Genomic DNA, 23101 nt, shown 5'->3' with positions numbered 1-23101 from the left:
AATACATTTAAAACTTAAAAAAAAAAGGGGGATTGAGGGCACTCACAATGTCATTAAATAAAATTGGCATCTCAAAATCCAAAGGCAGCAAGCAGCATGGAAGCAAAATCAGCTTGTGTACTCGGCAGGATAGGCGTTGGCGTGGTGACGGCACGTATGTAAACTCCACCCTATATGTTTCGTCACAAGAGACTTCATCCGGGGGGGGGGGGGTCGGGGGTGCATGGTTTTGTATAGCAAAGCGCTGTGACCTATGGGCCGTCATTCATCCTGTTCCAGTTAGGGACACCACGCATATGCGTTTTTGATGCGAAAGTAGCCTTAATGGTATTGTTGATTTTTTTCATGAAGCTGAAGATGTGCAGAGATGGGGAACTGATATATATATATAGCTGATTGTTCACATCGTTTCCTTTCTTCCTAATAGCTGAGTCAGTGTGAATCAATGGTGGAAGAGCAGAGACAGGGAATAGCGGCTGTGACCGAGGATCAGAGAGCCAAGGAGAAGGAGATATCTCAGCTCACCAGCACTGTGGAGCGACTGGAGCGAGATCTCGGCATCATCAATGAGAAGCACAAAGCTGCCCAGAAAGAGGTGATTAGACAGGATCTGTTTGCTTTGTATTGTAGCTCAATAGACTCATCTTTATGTATTCCAACCGTGTCCTTGTCTATCTCTATCACAGCTTCTTATTCTATACTTTCTGTTCTGTATGCAGCCAAAACCTCATAGTAACTCTGTACCCATCATATATAATTCAGGTCTCCAACAGGGATCAGACAATACTGAACATCCGAACAGACCTGACTGCCAGAGAACAAGAGCTGCAGCAAACGAGGAGTGAGGTATGAAGCGGGGGGCCTGCTGGGACCCGCTGTCCTCATCAACGAGGGGGATCTTTAAATGGAACTGAAAAATGTGTTTGTCTGAAGACATTGCTTTAAAAGATACAAATTTTAACAAACCTTTTAGTTTTTCTCCGTCTTACTGAGAAAAATTCAAACCCCTTCACATGAATTATTTATAATTTTAATAATAATGTCAAACTTTATAGCAGAATCTTTTTTTTGTAGTCTGAAGAAATTAAAGAGAAACCCCGCCCCCCAATATTTATTTTTCTCCCCCTAGCCGCAGTTCATATACTCACCCACACAGCGGATCCAGCCTTCTCCTGCTGAGATCCTCTTCTCTGCAGCCACCACCGGGTCCCACACTGCTATGTCCCCCTGTGACATCATCACAAAAAAGGAGGGTTTCGCCAGATCAGATCAAGGTGTAGTTGCCACATCCCTGGTATTCTATTAACCGCATCAGCCCCGGAAGATTTTACCCCCTTCCTGACCAAAGCACATTTTGCAAATTCGGCACTGCGCCACTTTAACTGAAAAATTGCGCGGTCGTGCGGCGTGGCTCCCAAACAAAATGTACGTCCTTTTTTTTCCACAAATAGAGCTTTCTTTTGGTGGTATTTGATCACCCCTGCGTTTTTTTTATTTTTGCGCTATAAACAAAAAAAAAAGAGCAACAATTTTGAAAAAAATTATTTTTGCTATAATAAATATCCCCCAAAAATATATAAAAAAAATTTTTTTCCTCAGTTTAGGCCGATATGTATTCTTCTTCATATTTTTGGTAAAAAATAAAATCGCAATAAGCGTTTATTGTTTTGGTTTGCGCAAAAGTTATAGCGTCTACAAAATAGGGGATAGATTTATGGCATTTTTATTAATAATTTTTTTTTTTTTTTTTTTTTTTTTTTACTAGTAATGGCGGCTGTCACCTTTTTTTATCATGACTACGACATTATGGCGGACACATCGCACAATTTTGACACATTTCTGGGAACCATTGGCATTGATACAGCGATCAGTGCTATAAAATTGCATTGATTGCTGTAAAAAATGTCACTGGCAGTGAAGGGGTTAACCACTAGGGGGCAGGGAGGGGTTAAGTGTGTCCTAGGGGAGTGTTTCTAACTGTCTGGGGGACGGGCTGTGTGTGACACCACACTGATCGCTGCTCCCGATGACAGGGAGCAGACAATCGGTGTCCTGTCATTAGGCAGAGCAGGGAGATGCTGTTTACATCGACATCTCCCCGTTCTTCAGGTCCATGACACGATCGTGGGTATCCCCACGGCGATCGAGTCCGCAGGCACGGTCACAGAGCTTGCACGCGCGCATGGCGGGAAATTCAAAGTAATGTACGGATATGTAACTTTGCCCAGCCGTGTCATTCTGCCGACGTATATTTGCTGACAGCGGTTGGCAAGTGGTTAATAAACACACACTCACGGTCCAGCGATGCGGCCGTCCGAAACCTCGCTTCTCCTCCCCACGGCGCCGGCATTGCAAGTGTTGGCACAGCTTGCGGCTTCACAACCGGGTGCGCACTGCGCATACGCGAGTCGCGATGTGCGTTCTGAATGACCTGTGAAGTGTCCCAGAAGATTGCCGGAAGGGAGGGGGGAGAGGTGAACTTCCGCTCTGTGCCGCGGCACCATGAGCAGAAGTGGGAGCAGGTACCTGTCAAAACTAGGTACCCACTCCCCCCCCAAAAAAAATGACATGCCAATGTGGCATGGAATGTGGCATGTCAGGGGGTCAGGATTCCTTAAAGCAGAAGTTCCATTTTTGGGTGGAACTCCACTTTAAGTTATTACTTTTGGTTCATCATATTCATTATGTTAGAATAATTCATTTCAGAATTTGTTTTGTATATTCTATTCAATTCTATTCTTTTATTTTTTATTTTCTATTCTCTTCTATTCTGTTTTCCTCTTTTCTTTTCTATTTTATCCTATTCTATTCTATAAAGCAGCCTAAACAGGAATCATCATCTTTTTTTCACTTTGTATACCTTACTGTATTTATTGCAATATGTTTTTCCATTTCAGATTCGTTTTAGAATTTGAGTTGGTTTAAAAATTCAGATAATTCATTATTTTGTTACGTTGTTTCGTTCTAATTTATTTTGGATCCGTTGAAATTACTGTTGTTTGGAAATTCGTATACGTCCGAATAACAAACCTCTTTTTTCGAATTTCGATTTCGTAACTAAATTATTTTTCAGACTTCTTGAAAACACAGTAAGCCAATCATAACAACAGTGTACAGATGGCCCTGATTTGCCATATTGCAAGAAAGCAACATTTTATTTAATTTTATTTTTATTTACTTTTTTGATCGCTTTAAAAAATCATAGCAGCAACAGATTAAAATAGAAAGGTACATTTTAAGATCATCAAATTACAAAATATTAGCGTTCGTAGTAGTTATACTGTATATGCTGCATTCTCTCGTGTTTTTTTTTTTTTTTTTTTTTTTTTTACTTTCACCAGTGAAAATCTGTATTGATGTTTGACATATTCTGCAGCTCACCGAACGTGAGGAGGAGTTGAGTAGCACTCGCTCTAAGCTGAAAAACCTGCAGAGTGATGTACACAGCCTCCAAGAGATCTGCTCAGAGCGACAAAGTACCGCCATGGAAAATGAAACCATCATACAGAGACTTCAGCAGGAAACAGAGGACAGTATAGAAGAGGTAAGAGAGGGACAGAGAGCCATAGGATTTGTTGTAAGGTACAGAGCACATCACAGCAATGCTTAATTAAAGTGGGGTTCCACCCTAAAGTGGAACTTTCGCTCATTGGAACCCTCCCCCCCCCCCCCCCCCCTCCGGTGTCACAGTTGGCACCTTTCAGGTATTTGTACCCACTTCCGGGCATAGACTCCCACGGGAGTCTACGCCTCTTCCTGTCCCGGCGCTGTCTGCTGGGACACACACGGGTCCCAGAGACAGCGCGGACCATTCCCATTGCGCTGCGTGACTCGCGCATGCGCAGTAGGGAACCGAAAAGTGAAGCCGCAACACTTCACTTCCTGATTCCCTCACCTAGAATGGCGGTGACAGCAGCCGAGAGCCGAGCGATCGATCGGTCTCGGCTGCCGACATCGCTGGAACCCGGGACAGGTGAGTGTCCATTTATTAAAAGTCAGCAGCTGTAATATTTATAGCTGCTGGCTTTTAATAATTTTTTTGTACCACTTCTTTAACCACTTCCCGTCCGGCCTATAGCAGAATGACGGCCGGGAAGTGGTTCAGTTATCCTGACTGGGTGTCCTATGACGTCCAGCAGAATAAGCCGTGATTGGTGCTGTGGTGTGTCAATCTGACACACCGCATCTCCGATCTAGGTAAAGAACCTCTAACAAAGGCTCTTTACCACGTGAGCAGCCGTGTCCAATTGCAGCTGATCACAGTGTAAACGGGAAAAGCTGTGTATCGGCTTTTCCTCCACTCACGCTGACAGACGTGAGTAGAGGAGAGCTGATCATCTGCTCTCCTGACGGGGGGCTGCACTGATTGATTATCAGTGCAGCCCCCCCCCCCCTGAGGATACCCACCCACGACCACCAGGGATGCCCACCCTTGGCCACCAGGTAAGCCCACTAGAGTCCACCAGGGATGCCAATCATTGCCCATTAGGGATGGCACTCTGTGCCCATCTGTAATGCCTGCCAGCATCTCTGATCAGTGCCACCTATCAGTGGTGCAATCAGTGCCACCTATCATTGCCCATCAGTGCCACCTATCGTTGCCCATCAGTTCCACCTATCTGTTCCCATCAGTGCTGCTTATAAGTGACGCATATATGTGCAACCTCATCAATGCCAATCAGTCCTGCCTCATCAGTTCCCATTAGTGCAGCCTCATCAGTGAAGGAGAAAACGTACTTATTTCAAAAGTTTTGTAACAGACACGAAGGAACACTTTTTTAAAAAAATTTTTTTTTTTTAATTTTCATTCGTTTTTCATTTGGAGCGCAAAAAATAAAAACCCCAGAGGTGATTGAATACCACCAAAAGAAAGCTCTATTTGTGGGGAAAAAAAATGTATAAGTTTTATTTGGGTACAGCATCGCATGACCGTGCAATTGTCATTCAAAATGTGAGAGCGCTGAAAGCTGACAATGGGTGTGGGCAGGAAGGTGTATAAGTTCCCGGTATTGAAGTGGTTAAAGTTGAAAGAATATCACCCATAACAACTCATCTGACAATCCGTCCTGCTTCCCTAAAGCCTGGTACACACGGTACGATTGTTGGCAGGGGATTGTCTGTTGACAGACTGTTGTCATAAAATCTTACCGTTCTTACGCTCCTTTTGACAATTGTTGTCCAACTTTCAGCCAACAAATATTGGATGACAGGCTAGTAAATTTTCGGCGGGCGACGCTTTGACGTTTGATTTTCGTATGGTCAGTACACAAATCAGTCACACAAAAGTCGAAAGTACAAACACGCATGATCAGAATCGATGCTCACCAAACATGAAATTAGCAGAAGGGGCCCAAAGGGCGGCGCTCAAGAGCTGAAATTCATCATAGTACATCACTACGTTCGTGTTTGTGGCACGACAATTGTGTACCGTTAGTATGCAAGACAAGATCCTGGCGCACGCCCCTTTTGACAAAAATCAGACGCTCGGTTGGCCAACAATCGTACCGCGTGTACGAGGCTTTAGGCTCCAGTCACACTTGTGCAACTTGTCATGGGACTTTCAAAGCTGCAGCCCATTCTTTTCAATGGCACCCTTTCAAATCGGTGCAACTTAAAGTCGCAGCAACTTTGAAAAGGTGCCTGCACTAATTTGATGCAAATTTGATCCAGAGAGTGTAAAGTCGCACTCAAAGTTGCACTGGTAATCTTGAGACTTTGGAGTCGCGCTAGTGTGAATGGAGCCTTAATGGAGAGCTGGAACCTCACGTCTATGATCTCTTAGCCCCTGTACACACGGTCGGACATTTCGACAACCAAATCCGTCGGATTTTGTGCGTCGGATCTTGTCCGCAACTGTTGCATACACACGGTCGGACTAAGTTGTCGAAAAATCCGATCATTCAGAACGTGATGACGTTATTTCATTACGATGGGACTATGTTCAGGCTAGTAGCCAATAGCTTTGATGTAGGAATTTGATCTGAGCATGCGTGGCACTTGGTCCAATCAAAATTCTCTACACATGATCGGAGTATGTCCGATCGAACCAGTTGGTCGGAAAATATTTCCAACAAGTTGGAAAATTGGGTCCGACGGATATTCCGACGGAATCAGTCCGACGCAGACCACACACAGTCGGATTATCCGACAACACGGTCCGATAGGACACATTCCGACGGATTCTCCGACCGTGTGTACAAGGGCTTACTCTGTTTTTGTAGTTCAGTGTCTTGTTTTTTTTAAAAAAATTGGTTGTAAGATGCGTTGTCCCAAAGGTGACAGGCTTTGATTAGTCAACGTTCATCTCCACAGATGCAGAGGCTGCAGCAGCAGCTTTCTTCTTTGAAGCAGACACACCAGATAGACTCGGAGCGGATGAGGAATGACGCCGTGCGGCTCCAGGAGAAGCTGGAGACCATTACCAGGAGGAAGGAGGAGCAGGAGCTGGAACTGCAGCACTGCAGAGCGAAGATGGAGAGACTGGCACAGGACCTGAACCTGGCACAACATCTACAGCTGCAGCTAGAGGAGCAGGTAAAAGTACCGCGACTTCTCCTGATTTTTAGGAGCTCTTTTGAAAACCAGCCGCCCCCCATAGATGTAGAGAGCACAGGCTGAACCCAAAGTGCTGAGCACTGGCTAAACCCAAAGGATACAGAGGTAGATTATAAGTGCCAGAGAAAAGGTTTTGTTTACCTACAATATACTAGAACACCATTTGTAGTCATAGGACTGTACATGGACATGAGACTGAGTATCACCTAAACAATTTTATCAAATTCCATTTAAAACATACAAAATGTTATACTGTCCACTTAGCGGTTCAAAGTGTGACAACGTTAAAAGATGAAAATTGGCCTGAGGAAGGGGGTGAAAGTTCCCGGTATTGAAGTGGGTAAAGTGATTGTAAAGTCGTGTTTTTCTTTTAGTTAAAAATAACAAACATGTTATACTTACCTGCCCTGTCCAGTGGATTTGCATAGATCCTCCTCTTCTCGGGTCCCTCTTCGCCACTCCTGGCCCCTCCCTCCTGTTGAGTGCCCCTACAGCAAGCAACTTGCTATGGGGGCAGCCGAGCCAAGCCACAGCTCCCAGTGTCCATTCAGACATGGAGCTACGGCCTTACCCCACCCCGTTTCTCTCCTGGGTGGCAGCAGTGGGAGCCAGTATAGCCGTGCTGCTGTCTCAGCCAATCAGGAGGGGAGTCCCGGGCAGCTGAGACACTCCTACAACATCACTGGATCCAGAGGGACCTCAGATAAGTACTAGGAGGGCTGAAGGGGGCTTCTGCACACTGAAGGCTTTTTATCTTAATTCATAGAATGCACCTTCTGCCTTTACAATCACTTTAATTGAACAAGCTGAGGTTAGAAACTGATTGGCTCCCATGCACAGCTGCACCAGATTCTGAGTGCTCCAGTTTTAGTAAATCACCCCCCATGGAGTCATGAGGTCACAAATGTAGACCCTGGAATTTTGAAGTCTTTTACAAATTTGCCAATCCTCACTGCTTTCCCCCTTTGTCCCAGGTGTCCCACCGAGATGATGAGCTGCGTCAGCGGGACGATGAGTTGCAGAAGCTGCAGTCACGACTGTGGGAGGCCGAGGAGAGAGCAGTCAGTGCAGAGAGTCAGTGTAACTCTTCCAATAGCAGCATGGAGCTTTACCGCAGCAAGTACCAGGCCTGTGTGAGCCGAGTGGGAGAGCTGGAAGCCAGTCTGAGACAGATGGAGGATGAAGTGCGGGACATGAAACAAGAGGTGTGTGTTTACCCTCCCATGGGGGACGCTAGATTGTGCCCCATCTGTGGTGTCATTGGGCCCCATTGTTGGTGTCATTGGTAGGAATTGTGCCCTTCATTGGTGTCGGTGAATGGAGTAGTTTTCCAAGGGCCAGATAAAAGCAAGCAAAGGGCCGCAGTTTGGAGACCACTGTTATAAAGGCACGCTGAGCAGTTTTAATCTGTTTGGATGAGAATAAGAGAGGCTTGCTATGGGGTAATTGCACTTCACCTTGTGCCTTACTGACCTGTGACAACTGGCTTTTGTTTGCATCAGAACTGCTTCTCTACCCATAAAAGTCAAAGGGAAATACAAAAATGTGTGAATGAATAAGCTAGCAGCTATGCAAAACTCAAGTACCAGTCGTTTGCAGCCCCATTGTCTACCAGCTGTCTGTGCAGTGCCATCATTTACCAGTTATGTGTGCAGTATCTTCGTTTACCAGTTATGTGTGCAGCCCCTTCGTTTACCAGTTATGTGTGCAGCCCCATCATTTACCAGTTATGTGTGCAGTATCTTTGTTTACCAGTTATGTGTGCAGCCCCTTTGTTTACCAGTTATGTGTGCAGCCCCTTCGTTTACCAGTTATGTGTGCAGCCCCAGTTATGTGTGCAGTCCCTTCATATGCAAGTTGTGTGTGCAGCCCCTTCATTTACCAGTTATGTGTTCAGTCCCTTCAGTTACTAAAGTAACTGTGGCCTTTCATTAAAAAAATCATGAGCTGCAGCATTTATTTAAAGGTAGATCTGTCACATACTTCTAGCCCCCTGCAAGGTGTCACCTGTTGAGCTTGCCAGTGAAGTACACCCAGCTCCACATCCTGCAATGGTGTGACAACACTCCTGCACTGCTCATGAATTCAGCGCAGCATTTGCCACTCTCATGTAGGCTGGGCCTGTCTGTGACTAGTAGTGGGATAACAAAATGTTGCTGGGGGTGTGGCTATCAGGATTGTCATTATAAATCAGCAACTGGCCACACATAGTCTTGCTCACTGCTTTCTGGATTGACTGCACTTGCTAAAAACCCTCCTACTTTGAGCTGCAGTGCCTGAGGAAGGGAGCATGTGAGACACCAATCAAGGAGGATTTGGCTTACTCAGGGGAGGTAAAGGAAGTTTTATGTTTACTTTAGAGGCCTGTGTATTGCATAGTACCTGGATTTAGTGCATATATAGACTGTTATAGAGGAGACTTCAGTTGTAGTTTTAGGCTCTCTGCTGAACCCTCCTTTGCTCTATGTATGATCAAAAATGCGGACTATAAACTACTAATAACAGACTCCTCTAAAAGACAGCAGACCAGTCACAGGGCAATTAATCATCACTTGCACTCTTCACTTTGCGATTCTTTACAGGTGTCTGAGCGGGATTCCCGTCTGTCCTCCCTGCGCGGAGAACTCCTGGTTCTGCAGCAGGAGCTGGAGGGGAAATGTACAGAGCTGGAGGGCTGCGAGGAAGCCATTGATCAGCTGACTCATGAGCTTCAAGAAACGCAGGTGGACCTTACATCTAGCCGGGAACACGCACAACAGAGCAAAGAGATCCTGCAATCTGTGCGAGAACATGCTGCACAACTGCAGAGTCAGGTCAGTGTACACGGGTTCTAGATCACTCTTGGACTGGCAAATGCAGACAATAGTATGGCAATTGTATGTGTGCATATAAGTATATAGTAAGTTTGAACATATTTCTTAGGCAATTAAAAAATATTGCATATAGCTATCAAGCCAGCAGATGGAGCTTTAGGCTCCCTTTCAAATGTTTTTCTTCTCTTTCCATATCTCCTGTTGTTTAAAGCAGTCCACATAGTGTATGTTGCAGCCTTCCCCCCCCCCCATAAAAAAAAAAAAAGTTGCACAGTGAAGGCAATACAAAATTAAATATTTGGAGGAGCAAAATGTAAAAATCACTCCCCCTACACACGTATAATTTTATATTTTTTACATTTTATATATATAATATATATATATATATATATATAAATAAAATATTGCATGTAGCTATCAAGCCAGCAGATGGAGCTTTAGGCTCCTTTTCAAATGTTTTTCTTCTCTTTCCATATCTCCTGTTGTTTAAAGCAGTCCACGTAGTGTATGTTGCAGCCTCCCCCCCCCATAAAAAAATAAATAAAAGTAGCACAGTGAAAGCAATACAAAATTAAATATTTGGAGGAGAAAAATGTAAAAATGACTCCCCTTACAAACATATAAATATATATTTAAATATAAATATATATATATATATATACATACATACATACATACATACATACATACATACATACATACATTTATTTTTATTTGTATTTTTATTGAGATGATGCTGGAGCTTTAACATGTAATAAAATGATCTATGTCTGACGTGGCTTTTTTGCTCTGGCAGGCGGTGGAGTTTGAGGAAGACCTTGTGAAGTTGCAGACGGACTTCTCGTCCTATAAAGCGACCCATAGATACAGCGATAGCAGCTATGCGGACATGGAGAGGCTCGTGCGCCAGCTAACCCAGGTGAGTGGATAGACTGCGGGAGTGCTGCCTACGTTTCCACAGTGCCCATTGTATCCTGTGTGTAGTAACTCTGTCCCTGGGTTCAGGAACTGACGTTGTCGGAGGAGGAGGTGCAGAGGCGGATGCAGGAGACGGAGCGCAGTCAGGCTCTCCTGATGGAAGTCAAACTGGATCTAACTAAGGAAAGAGAGCAGAGAAGCAGCACTATGAAAGGTAATCTTAGGACATCCGCCCAATAAATAAAGCATCATGCTGAGAAATTTGGGAGTCCCTCACTGTGTCATCTTTTGCCCAGATGTGGAGCGGCTGCAGCTGGAGGTGTCTTCTTTAAGAAGAAACACCGAAACCCAAGTTCAGGAGCACAAGCGACTTGTGTCCGAGCAACAGCAGCAGATCCAGAAACTTCAGGAGGAACTGAAAGAGAACAACAAGCTGACCAGCCATAAAGAGCAGGTAGGAAGCAAAGATACTGAGAGTTTCGGGGGAGTTATGTAGGTGAGGGAGTTTAGGCCAGTAGGGGGAGACACTGGAGATGGAACATAGATTTGGTACATAGTGTGGTTCCCAAATAGGACAATTATCTAGTAACCCCCTTCCTGCTTTCCAATACACATAAAGATATCCAGCAAAACAAAAACATTCTTATAATATCCAGTAGTAAACCTGTTTAAAGCTGAACTCTAGGCAAATATTAAAGACCCACATGAACGCAGCTCTGCATTGATTAATACAACTAAATGTATATTTTTAAATGCTATCAGTAACTGAATTTAACTTATTATTGGCCTATTGCAAACCACTATAAAACAGAACTAAGAATGGGAGAGGGAGAAGCAGCACAAGAAGGTGGTCAGTTTATGTGCTGACAAGAGACCATGCTGATAGGAGGAGTAAGCAGAGTAACACAGAGATGAGCTCGTTATTATGCTGCTTCAACTTGCAATTTAAAGTCACAGGCTGGGGGAAAGACGGGTATTACTTAACTGCAGCATGGAAAAATCAGGCCTTCTGCCATACCAGACAGGACCGTGCTGTGTGGCAGAGCTGTTTAAGTCCCACGACTGGATGGACAGAAATACAAATCCTTAGGCAGGTAGATTAAATAAATATATATATATATATACACACATACATACATACAGTGTATGTGTGTCATCTGTGTATTTAGCTGTTTACCTAGAGTTCAGTAAAGTATGAACAGTTTTTTTGTATGAAGCGAGGAGTTTTCAGATTCCTTTAATGATATTGTCCAATTCCTTGTAAATATTGTACCTGTAAAGAGCAGCGACAATGTTATTCAGAATGAGATGAGTGCAAATGAAAGAGAGAAAGGAAAGGCCAGTGTGTCACATGTTCCTCCACATATATGTAAATTGACATTCCGCACATCCTTCAGGCAATCCATAAGCGTGACGTTCTCCTGCGTCAGTCAGAAGCCGATCTTCTTCAAGCTCGCAGCACCCTGAAATCGCTAAGTCAAGAGATCGAGCGCCACCAGGAGTCTGCTCGGGCAATGGAGAGGAGAGTGCAGAGTACACAGAGGGATTGTGAGCAGAGAGACAAGGAGAATACTGCCCTGAGGACAGAAATGCAGGAGCTAAAGAAGGAGTTGCAAGAGACCTACAAACTCCACCAGGAGGCAGGTAAGTCCCCACCTGGCGTACAGATATTTGCCCCCCTGATGGCTGGTGATTTGATGGCTGGTGATTTGATGGCTGGTGATTTGATGGCTGGTGATTTGATGGCTGGTGATTTGATGGCTGGTGATTTGATGGCTGGTGATTTGATGGCTGGTGATTTGATGGCTGGTGATCTGATGGCTGGTGATCTGATGGCTGGTGATCTGATGACTGGTGGGAGAATATTTAAGTAGCAACAAGAGAGGTGGAGGAAGTACAGATTCACAGAACAAATGAAGTAGGGTTATCTTACCCTGCAGGTTCTCAGGTACAACTTGCTCTCCAGCAAGGAGAACGATGAGCAGCACCGGAGTGACATCACCAAATCATAAGTCTACCAGTCAGAGGCAGCAGTATCTTAGATGATCTCCCTCTGTGGATATAGAACAATGAACCACTTTATTCACAGGAGTGCCTAGGCACCCCCACATACCAGCAAGTGTACTAATAATTTATGAGGAGGGATACAAGACAAAAAGTTATTTTGAGTTCAGATATACCTGTATTTACTATGTAGGTTGTGATCTACCTTTCAAGAAATCTGTATTCACATTCATACTTTTTTATCACCCATGTGCAGCTGTACTATATGGCTAGGTTACTAAGAGTTGACTACATATTTCATAGCCCATAGTTCTTTTAGACTGCATGCCACTGGCCCTACCCGTATATTTAGCTAACCCAGCAGAAACTCCAGGCTAGTGGGTGCGGGGTCTGGGTTGCCACTCAAGCTAGTGGGTCCGGGGTCATGCGGCGGCTCCAGGCTAGTGGGTGCAGGGTCTGGGCAGCGGCTCCAGGCTGGCGGGTGTGGGGTCCAGGTAGTGGCTCCAGGCTAGCAGGTGCGGGGTCCAGGCAGCGGCTCAGGCTAGCGGGTGGGGGTCCAGGCAGCGGCTCCAGGCTAGCAGGTGCAGGGTCTGGGCAGCAGCTCAGGTTAGCAGGTGCGGGGTCTGGGCAGCGGCTCCAGGCTAGCTGGTGTAGGGTAGTGTTTGCCACATCATCCCTTTAATCCAGGACACACATTAATTACACAGGTGGCTGATTAAGGTGGTAATTAAACTCACTTGGTGCCTTATCTGCATTAAATCATCCTCAGTAATTAATATGTGTCCTGGATTAAAGGGATGATGTGGCAACCCTAGTGCGGGGTCCAGGCAGCGGCTCCAGGCTAGCGGATGTGGGGTCCAGGGAGGGGCTCCATACTGGCGGGCTTCCTCTCTGGCTCCACAGCAGGCATCCAATAGGATCGCCTGACATATTGGCCATTCGGGAAACGGTTCTCACCCCTGCTTCCTGATTGGCAGGGAGAAGATTTAGTGTGAAAATAGCGAACATTCATTTGCTATAGTCAAAAAACTGTGTGGGATTGGAACGCAGTGCTCTGAGCTCCGAGCTCACCCTTTTTTTAAACCTATTAGAGCCTCTGGCTCTAATCATGTGCTTCAAAAACCACCCCCCCCCATTCCCGCCATAGGAATCCATGCGCCCAGTGCCCTGAAAGGGGCCAGGCGCATGGATAGGGAGGCGGTGTTGGGGGGGGTGGTACCTGTGCGCCCACAATGCACAGGTCACCACTGCTATGCGCCCTTTAGGTCCATAGGATCCAAGGTGAATGGTGCTCTGTAAAAATAACTGTGCATGTTCTTGTGACCAGTGCAGACATTGGCGGGACAGGAGGAGAAAACTCTTTTGGTGGAGAGCGCCCTCCAGAGCACCCAGGAGCAGCTGAGTGATCGCGTAGCTGAGGTGGTGAGACAGGAGCAACACCTACGCAAGTTGGAAAGCGAGATGCGCTCGCTGAGGGAGCGAGTGATTACCAGTGACGAGGAGCTGGAACAATGCAGGTATTGTACTTGTCTGTCACCTGCAGTAATCCGTGTTCTGTGCCTCCGCCACTTAATCCCATGTGTGTGAATAGGACACTGGTGGAACGCCTGAAACTGGAGCTGAATGAGGCGAAAAAGAGACACCAGTCATCGTCCCAGGAAGCCCTGAGATTGCAGCACTCACTGAGCAAACTACAGCTGGAGCAGACCAGTGACCAGGAGCAACGCATCGCTCTGCAGCAACAGGTAATCCAATGCACTAAGGTCCAACCAAAGAAATGAGATACTTCTCATCCAACTTCCCCCCCCCCCAGTTTTTTTTTATTCAAAAGAATGCCTCAATATACAGGTGTATAAGTCATATGTTTTTTTTTTTTAATCGGGGTGGATAAAAATCTATTTTTTTTTTAGTTTTTTTAACTCAGATTTTTTTATGATTATAAATCAGATTTTTTTTTATTTTATTTTTTTATCAAATTTATTTAATTTAAAATGATTTTGGAGTAAAAATCTATCTAACAATAGTTTTCTATTTAAGATACATTAACAATTTAGTTTATTCGGAATGAAATGGCGCTCAGTTATGTAGCATGAGGCTGTATATTCTGCAATATTACAGAATATTTAAACTCATTCAATGTATCCAAGTTCTGCAAGCTGAGATAACAACATGCACTGCATCGGTGCATTCACACAAAGTTGAGGAATATTCTATCTTTTGCAAATCTATGTACACTACAAACTGTATGATTATTTGAAGAGAAATGCATCTGTACCAGTGTATTAAGTGTGAGGAGGAAGGGCAAGCAGTAAAAATAAAAGTGAAACCTTCTAAGCATAGCTTGAAGTGCTTTATTCCTCCCTTGAGGAGCAAAATGGATGCAGTCTGTAAAAGAGACCCAGTTTGGGAATATTTACTAACCTGACAGATTATTATTCTAAATAGGAAACCTTAATTTTGTTTGCAAATATTTAAAAATTCTAAACTACCAGCAAGAATGAGTCCTTACATTTAAAGAGTACTTGTCATTTCAGATCCATCATGGCAGCGCCTGTTAGCGGGCATCCCCTCACCCGCTGCTACCACATCCCTCACCTTGTTGTGTCACTGCCGCATCACCAGCCATCCCATTAAATTGAATGGGACTGTCTGTGAGCCAACAGCGGGTCAGGGGAGGAGCCAACAGCGGGTCAGGGGAGGAGCCAACAGCGGGTCAGGGGAGGAGCCAACAGCGGGTCAGGGGAGGATCCGCTGCGGGACAGAGATGACAGTTGCTCTTTAACCGCTTGCCGACCAGCGCACCACAATGTACGCTGGCACAATACCTGTACGTCTCCTTTAAATCGCAGGCTAGTGGGCACGCGCACGCCGCGTGAGCATGCCCGCGGGTCCCGCAAGCTCTTTGTTTGCCAGTGGCCCACGCTCGTGACACTGAGAGGCAGAACGGGGGACATGCCTATGTAAACAAGGCATTTCCCTGTTCTGCCTAGCAACATGACAGGGATCTACTGCTCCCTGTGACCGGGAGCAGTGATCTCGTGAGCCCATCCCTCTACAGTTAGAATACGCTGAGGAAACACACATAACCCCTTGATCGCCCCCTAGTGTTTAACCCCTTCCCTGCCAGTGTCATTTAAACAGTAAGCAGTGCATTTTTATACCACTGATCGCTGTATAAATGTCACTGGTCCCAAAAGTGTCCGATGTGTCCGCCGCAATGTCGCAGACACGATAAAAATTTCAGATCGCTACCATCGCTAATAAAAAAAAATAATAATAATAATAATAAAAATGCCATAAATCTATCCCCTATTTTGTAGACATTATAACTTTTGCACAAACCAATCTATATATCCTTATTGCGATATTTTTTTTTTTTTTTTTACCAAAAATATGTAAAGGAATACATATCGGCCTAAACTGAGGAAGAATTTAGTTTTTTTTATTGTTTTTTGGGATATTTATTATAGCAAAAAGAAAAAAAAAATTATTACTTTTTTTTTCAAAATTGTCGCTCTTTGTTTGTTTATAGCGCAAAAAATAAAAACCGCAGAGATGATCACACACCACCAAAAGAAAGCTCTATTTGTGGGAAAACAAGGATGTCAATTTTGTTCGGCTGCAACGTCGCACAACTGTGCAATTGTCAAAGTGACGCAGTGCCGTATCACAAAAATTGCTCTGGTCAGGAAGGGGGTAAATCCTTCCGGGGCTGAAGTGGTTAAAAATTATGATTTAAATCATGCCTTTTTGCTAGTGATTTAAATCAAATCCACCCTGAAAAAAAAAATTACATTAAAAAGGGATTTATTTGGCAGACAATAGCTTAGGAACTCCAGCTGTTCTAATCTATTTTTCTAGTTGCATTCATCTATGAAATATCTTGGACAAATGAAGGTTCAGCTCCAATCCTCATTTGCAAAAGCAATCCAATGACTTGGCAACCTAAAGATCCTTACAGAGGAGTCTTGTGGGATCTTCTCATTCATGGTGGCAATGGTAAAATTTTGCCTTCACAACTATCAAGACTGGCCGAGGGAAGGAGTTGTTGAATAGGGTAAATGTTTCCAGCCAATTGCTGTTAAAAATTTTTTTTCTTCCCCATAATAGACAGTATAAACTTATCCAGCTATAACATTTTGATCACATAATATAACACATAATATAAGCCTGCAGATGGCACTGCAGCTTGAAGGTGGCATTGTCAGTCTTTTTAATACTGTAAATGTCAAATATAATTACAGTATTTAAAAAAATGCATATTAAAAGAGAAACATGTAGCTTTTTGCAAATTAGTCAGCCTACAATAATAAATCAGGGCAGGGTTTCTATTAACACAGTTTACCAAATAAAATCCCTTTTGACCTTTTAAAATATGAAAAAAAAATGGTTTGCAAATTATACATGGCATTATTGTCAAGTTAACTAAAGCAGGCTGCTTCTGCTAAATTTGTCCTGAGCATCTAGATATTACTTCTGGGTAGTAAAGGTTTAATCTAAAGGGCTGCAGATTCACAGATGGTGAAACAAAAAATAAACATATATTTTATATATATATATATATATATACTGTATTTATTGGCGTATAACACTCACTTTTTCACCATGAAAGTCGGGTTCATATAGCTCATGCGTGTTATATGCCAATACTTGAATTTTAGCTGCCTCGGAGGGGACAGGGAGGGGGGCGGGACGAGTGCCGCCAGATTACATACAGTGAGAATCTCCTGTTTACTTGGTGGCCTCTGTAATAGGAAGTCCCATCTCCTGGGCCACCATTGGACCACTGTTGTGTCTATCATAGGAGATTCTCACTATATGTAATCTGTCGGCGCTCGTCCCGCCCCCTCCCTGTCCCCTCTAGGCTGGGCATCAATCAGGCTGTACTGATAGCAACGGTGAGGCTGCTGCATTGATGTGGTCTGATGAGGCACTTGTGAGGCTGCAGATGGGCACTGATCAGGCTGCATTGATGGCAATGGTGAGGCTGCAGATGGACACTGACCCTTATTTTGCTTCAAAGTGCCTTATTTAAAATTACAATTTTTCCTGAAACTTCCCTCTTAAAATGAATGTACGTGTTATACACCGATAAATACGGTGTGTGTGTGTGTGTATATGTATATATAATATATAATGTGTGTGTGTGTGTGTGTGCGCGTGCGTGCGTGCGTATACAAACACACAGTGTGTGTGTGTGTGTGTGTGTGTGTGTGTGTGTGTGTGTGTGTGTGTGTGTGTGTGTGTGTGTGTGTGTATATATATATATATATATATATATATATATATATATATATATATATATATATATATAATTATATGTATATATTGATATGACAAGGCCATTGTACATTCAGCTCCAGGAACATAACACGAGTCAGCAGTCTCTCAGATCAGAGCTGGAGCAGCAGCAGAGCCGACATGAGGAGCTCCAAAGACAACATCACAAGGCCAAGGAGCGAGAGAATACAATGCAGAGAGAGGTGGAGGAGCTGAGCCTGAGGGTCAAACACTCGGACCGCCTAGTGAGTGCCGCCACTATAAAACGACGGCTTTGTAGCAGCAGGGCGACGCTTTTAATCTCTATGTGTTCTTGCAGCTTGCAGAGAGAGACAGAGCACTACAAAGCTTGCAGAGCAGCTACACACAGCTGGAGAGAAGATACCAGTCTGCTCAGGAGGAGGCCAGAGACAGCACATCTCACCTAGAACTGACCAAGAACGCTCTGCAACAAGCCCAGAGGAAGATCCAGAGCCAGAACCAGGAGGTGAGTGCATGTCGTCCCATTGCGTTAAACTTTAGAGAGTACACTATATCATTCACCTCACTTCCAACCCATAAAGGAGCTCCCAGGGTCTGACCCTACCACATCCATTCAATCACATACATAATTGATAGTTAATAACTACTGCAGTAGGGAACAGACACAAAAGCTGATGCCTATTCACTTCCTGGATTAACACAGAGGCATACCTCCAGCTCTGCCACTCTCATTGGCCCTCTTATGACTCACCCCCCCCCCCCCCCCTTCCTGATAAACGCTCACAAGAATGAGAGAGATGTGCATGATGTCACAAGCCTAGGGTAATGATGCATGGAAAAGAAGAAAGGTAACAGCTCTCTCTGCAGGGACAACTCAATCCATACACCAGGTCCACTCACAGGTGCTGAGGCTCAATGTGTCCCAACACACTCCAATGCAACAGTAGTAAGAAGAGCCGGCAACACTGTAATCCTTGAAGTGTCGTTTATTGGTACATCAGAGTGACAGTAAAACAACTGGCTACCAGCTATGACTAAGGCTATTGCCGAAACGCATCAGTTTATTGTTTTACTGTCACTCTGATGTACCAATAAACGACACTTCAAGGATTACAGTGTTTCCGGCTCTTCTTACTGCTGTTGCCTAGTCTAATGACCAGACAGGAAACAGGAAGTGGGCTGTATAAGGGATTTACTGTTTTACTATCCAAGGTTGAAACAACAACAAGGGCATTAGATTTAATAGATGGAAAGATGAAAAAATGACTGATGTTCCACTTGACATTTTGCTAATTGATAGGGAACATGGAGAAATAAAAAGACTAAAAAAATTACCTTTTTCTCCTGTGAAACATGGCAGTGCACACCCTGTGACTACAGCCTCATTGCTGTACATATGCAGGATGGTATAACATAAGGCACTGCTACCTCTGAGTGCCAGTCGTCTAAGATTTGGAATGAGATCTAGTGATGACACTGCTGTGTGGTTCACTGTTCTCCTTGCTGGAGAGGAAGCTGTACCTGAGGACCTCCAGTGCAAGGAACTCCCTGCTTCTGGTTTATTAATTGTGTGGCTTTTTACATTCCTACACTTATCTCACTGCTTCTTGAATATTCTCACACCAGTCATCAGGTCACCAGTCATCAGGGAAGCTGTGCTATGAAGAGGCATAGTCTTCCTTCTCTGCCATGATTGCCACCTCCACACAGTGTGGAACAGGCCATGGTAGATCAGTAATGGGGGGAAAAAAAAAAATCAGCTGTAGAGCACATAAAGGCAATACTGTTGATTAATCCTTTGTCCTGTGCTTGCTGTTTTTGGCCACGGCTTCAACATTAATCTACCTTTGACCATTTCATATTTCAGCTACAGGCATAAGCCTCCCTAATAATCTGATGTCTCCTATCCATTTATCTTATCAACTGCAGCCACTGCGCTTCATGTTTTCCTGTCTGATCATTCTAATAGATGTGCTTTCTTTCTTGCAGTCAAAGCGTCTTGAGGATTCTCTGATACGACTGCGATCGGAGGAGGAGGCAGTGCAGAAAACCGTGAGAGGGCGGAGCCAGGAATTGAACACTGCGCAAGAGTGTTTGCAGGAACTGAAAAACCAGCTGACTGCTACACAGGCCGCCCAGCGCGAAGCCCGAGAGCAGGTAATGCAGGATGCTCAGTGCATGAGGGCTCGTTCCCATATCTTTAGACCCCTTGCACACTGGGGCCGTCTTCGCACTAAAACGCCGCTCGTTTTAGCGGCGCTTTGCCTCTGTTTAATCTGTGCTTTTCGGCTGCTATGGGGGGCCTAGGGTCCAGCAATGCGGGGAAACGAAGCCCCGCTCGTCTCCCCCTCCTCCCTGCGTTGGTATCATTGTCACTGTGGGCGCTCGGCGGTGGCTTCACAGCCGGGCACCCACTGCGCAAGCCGCGCAGGGCACCTGGCCGGGCAATCATCTGGGACCTGTGACATGTCTCAGATTGCTGAGAGGGAAGGGGAAAAAAAAGGTGAACTGACTTTCAGCTCCGCGGAACCCCGGGAGGAAGTGGGAGCTGGAACCCTCATTTTTGAGGGTTTCCGCTCTCCCCCCCCCCCCCCCCCAAACAGATGACATGCCAAATATGCATGTCAGGGGGTCACCTTCCCTTAAAGCAGAGGTTCCATTTTTGAGTGGAACTCCGCTTTAAAGTGGACGTAAACCCGATTCATGAAATTCAAGCTGTGCACATATATCTGCAGTGTTTTCTCTCTCTCTCTCTCTCTCTCTCTCTCTCTCTCTCTTCTCTCTCTCTCTCTCTCTCTCTCTCTCTCTCTCTCTCTCTCTCCCCCCTCTCCCTCCCCCCCTCCCCCTCTCCCCCTCCCCCTCTCTCTCTCTCTCTCTCTCTCTCTTCTCTCTCTCTCTCTCTCTCTCTCTCTCTCTCTCTCTCTCTCTCTCTCTCTCTCTCTCTCTCTCTCTCAAGCACTAAGTCCCATGGCTTTCTCCTGCTCCGTTCTTCTGTTATCAGCATGATAACTTCTGACAAGTTCACCGTCAACTGCGATAAAACCAGGCAGAATTTAGTGTCGGGTGGGTGCTAGAAATAGATTAGCAGAGAGCTTGTCTAATCACAGCACAGCTCTGAAAGTCTCTGCCTAAGGGGGGGGGGGTTGCTTTTCCTCCAATCAGCTGTCTTCCAGTGTAAGCAGAGAATCCACACCCACAGGTGAATCAGGAAGAGGAAATTCTAACATGACGTGCACTTTCTAAGCGGTATATAAAGCTGAAGACAGCAGATATACATGTAAAACTTATGTAGGGAGATTTGTATCATCTGAGACTGGTCACCTCACTGGGTATATATCAGGATTTACATCCACTTTAAATCAAAAATGTATGTCCTCATCCTCCTCCCCTTCTGCACCAGTACAGGTCCCATGGTGGTGTGTTTATCAAGAAAACAAATTCCTGTTTAGCGGACCAGATCAATTTACCTACAACACTGTCCAGGTCTCACCACTACAATTTTCTGCCTCAACCTCATACCTTTTTTCTTTTAATGTTGCACAATAAGATACCAAAATATTAAATAGGTTATCTTTAAAGCTGAACTCCCATCGTACATCAAAACACCTCCAACTGATGTAGTTGTGCATTCAAAGTGATTAAGGGGGCAGTGTAAACCAAACATGCAAAAAACTCTTCAAATAACAGATTCCGTACAATCAAGCAAATAACAAATAAATAATTTGCACAACAAACCAGATGACGTGTATAACAAACGTGGGTGATTAGTCAATCGGTGCTCATGATGCTGATCAACATAAACCCTGATGAAGTCAACAGTGACGTCAACAGTCAAACCTGATGAAGTCCACAGTGAAGCGAAGGTGTAACAAGTCTCTGAGGCCGTCTTCTTGAGATTAAGGTGAAAAACAGTGAAGGGTAGTTCTACAAACTTAACTGCGCAAACTGATGTGTCTCTTCATTCCATGCAATGACATCTCTGCGTGAAGTGGCCTCTCACCTTACTGCTGTAAGGTAACTGCATAGAGAAACCAATGGTTGCAATATCTTCTGGGGGTCTTTATGTAAATGGCTGGTGGTTTAAAAAATATTATCAAGTATCTATCTTGTTGCACTTCTTCCTTGCTGTAAAGCTGTAATGATAATTATAAAATGCTCCTCTATAACACATGAAGTAAAGTTAGGATCAAGGCCACTTTTACAGCAGCACAAATCCGGTAAATTTTTTTTTTTTAGATTGCGTCATAATGGAACATTTTTTTTCTCTGCAGCTCAGTGACAAGAACAGAGAGCTGGCTGCTGTGAAAAATGAGCTGCAGAGGTGCCAACACAGGAAGGCGGAGCTGGAAAGGGAATGTATGGCTCAGGAAGAGCGAATCCGCAGGCTGAGCGCGGAGATGAGCGCGGTACATGAGCTTCACAAGCAGAAGGAGAAAGAGGTAAATGGCGGGGTAGACGGTGTATTATGGGGGGAACAAAGCCTTTTCAAGGTGGTATCAATATCTCCCAACCCCAGAAACCACCTGCTGTGCAAGCGTTCCACTTTTATGCTGCATTTGATTCTGTGTTTTTGTCTGTTGTCTCTCCTCTGTGCAACGGGCTCAGTCTGTCTTGCTCTGTCTCCATCCATGTCTTTCTATTGCAATATTTAATTACCACCTCCTATATGAAGGGATTTTTTTTTTTATGATAAACATGGCAGCACAGTGGCTGAGTGGTTAGCACTTCCACCTAAAAACTGACCACACCAAGCAGGAGAGCACACCATAGTCAGTTCTCTAGCTATGCTGGGAACTCAGTGTACTCTCCTCCAATGATCAGACTTGTCCTGATATGCCCCCACACTGCACAGCCATTTACTGGCAAGCTCCGTGTGCTGCTGCTTCTCCTCCCCCCAGCTCTTATGCAGCTGAGAAAAGAGGGAACACAGGGAATGTGATCATTTCTAAAAAAAATGAGCTTCCCAGTAAATGGCTGTGCAAAAAAAAATATTGAATTATGAAAAAAAAAAAAAAAAAATGGCTGTGCAGTGTGGCAGCGTGTCAGGATGATCATTGGAGGAAAGTACACTATGTTCCCTGCATAGCTAGAGAACTGACTATGGTGTGCTCTCCTGCTTAGTATGGTCAGTTTTCAGTAGGAAAGCAAGGGGACTGGCAGGAACACCAGGGATTTCACACAAAGGAAGCAATACAAAGAGAACGGGAGACTTTCTCATACATTGTACAGCAGCCACATATCAGGAATATGAAGTGTTGGGGTAACAAACGCTTTAAGGTTTTACGCCTTAATATATTATATGCGTTAAGGTAAAAAACTTCTATTCTGCAGCTCCCCCCCCCCCCCCCCCCCAGACCTCGCTCACCTTTTTTCTTACCTGAGCCCGATCCGATCCAGCAATGTGCACAACTGCAGCAGCTCCACCCGCTGTCTCTCTCCTCATTGGACAGATTGATAGCAACAGGAGCCATCCAATCCTGTGATGCGGGGGGGGGGATGGGGCGGGCCGAGTCCCGCTGTCTGTCTCAATGGATAGCTGAGTGATCCCG

General features: G+C 44.8%; 1 protein-coding gene across 3 annotated transcripts in view; it reads left to right on the top strand.

The window, feature by feature from the left end:
• Window positions 1-23101, top strand: part of PMFBP1 (polyamine modulated factor 1 binding protein 1) — a 76109-nt gene that overhangs the window by 43724 nt on the left and 9284 nt on the right. For all 3 annotated transcript variants that reach the window (XM_077452032.1, XM_077452024.1, XM_077452015.1), the window contains exons 18-33: window positions 428-595; window positions 763-846; window positions 3377-3544; window positions 6313-6534; window positions 7530-7760; window positions 9138-9368; window positions 10165-10287; window positions 10374-10500; window positions 10583-10740; window positions 11684-11930; window positions 13618-13807; window positions 13882-14035; window positions 17648-17815; window positions 17890-18057; window positions 19542-19709; window positions 21824-21991. In XM_077452032.1, coding sequence (XP_077308158.1) covers window positions 428-595; window positions 763-846; window positions 3377-3544; window positions 6313-6534; window positions 7530-7760; window positions 9138-9368; window positions 10165-10287; window positions 10374-10500; window positions 10583-10740; window positions 11684-11930; window positions 13618-13807; window positions 13882-14035; window positions 17648-17815; window positions 17890-18057; window positions 19542-19709; window positions 21824-21991 — 2775 coding nt within the window. The remainder of the gene's footprint in view (window positions 1-427; window positions 596-762; window positions 847-3376; window positions 3545-6312; window positions 6535-7529; window positions 7761-9137; window positions 9369-10164; window positions 10288-10373; window positions 10501-10582; window positions 10741-11683; window positions 11931-13617; window positions 13808-13881; window positions 14036-17647; window positions 17816-17889; window positions 18058-19541; window positions 19710-21823; window positions 21992-23101) is intronic.

The sequence above is a fragment of the Lithobates pipiens genome, unplaced genomic scaffold (genome assembly GCF_037356315.1).
Source record: "Lithobates pipiens isolate NorthernLeopardFrog02 unplaced genomic scaffold, aLitPip1_a1.2 Scaffold_10, whole genome shotgun sequence".
Taxonomy (NCBI): Eukaryota; Metazoa; Chordata; class Amphibia; order Anura; family Ranidae; genus Lithobates; species Lithobates pipiens.
This window is presented reverse-complemented; position numbering and strand designations above follow the sequence as displayed.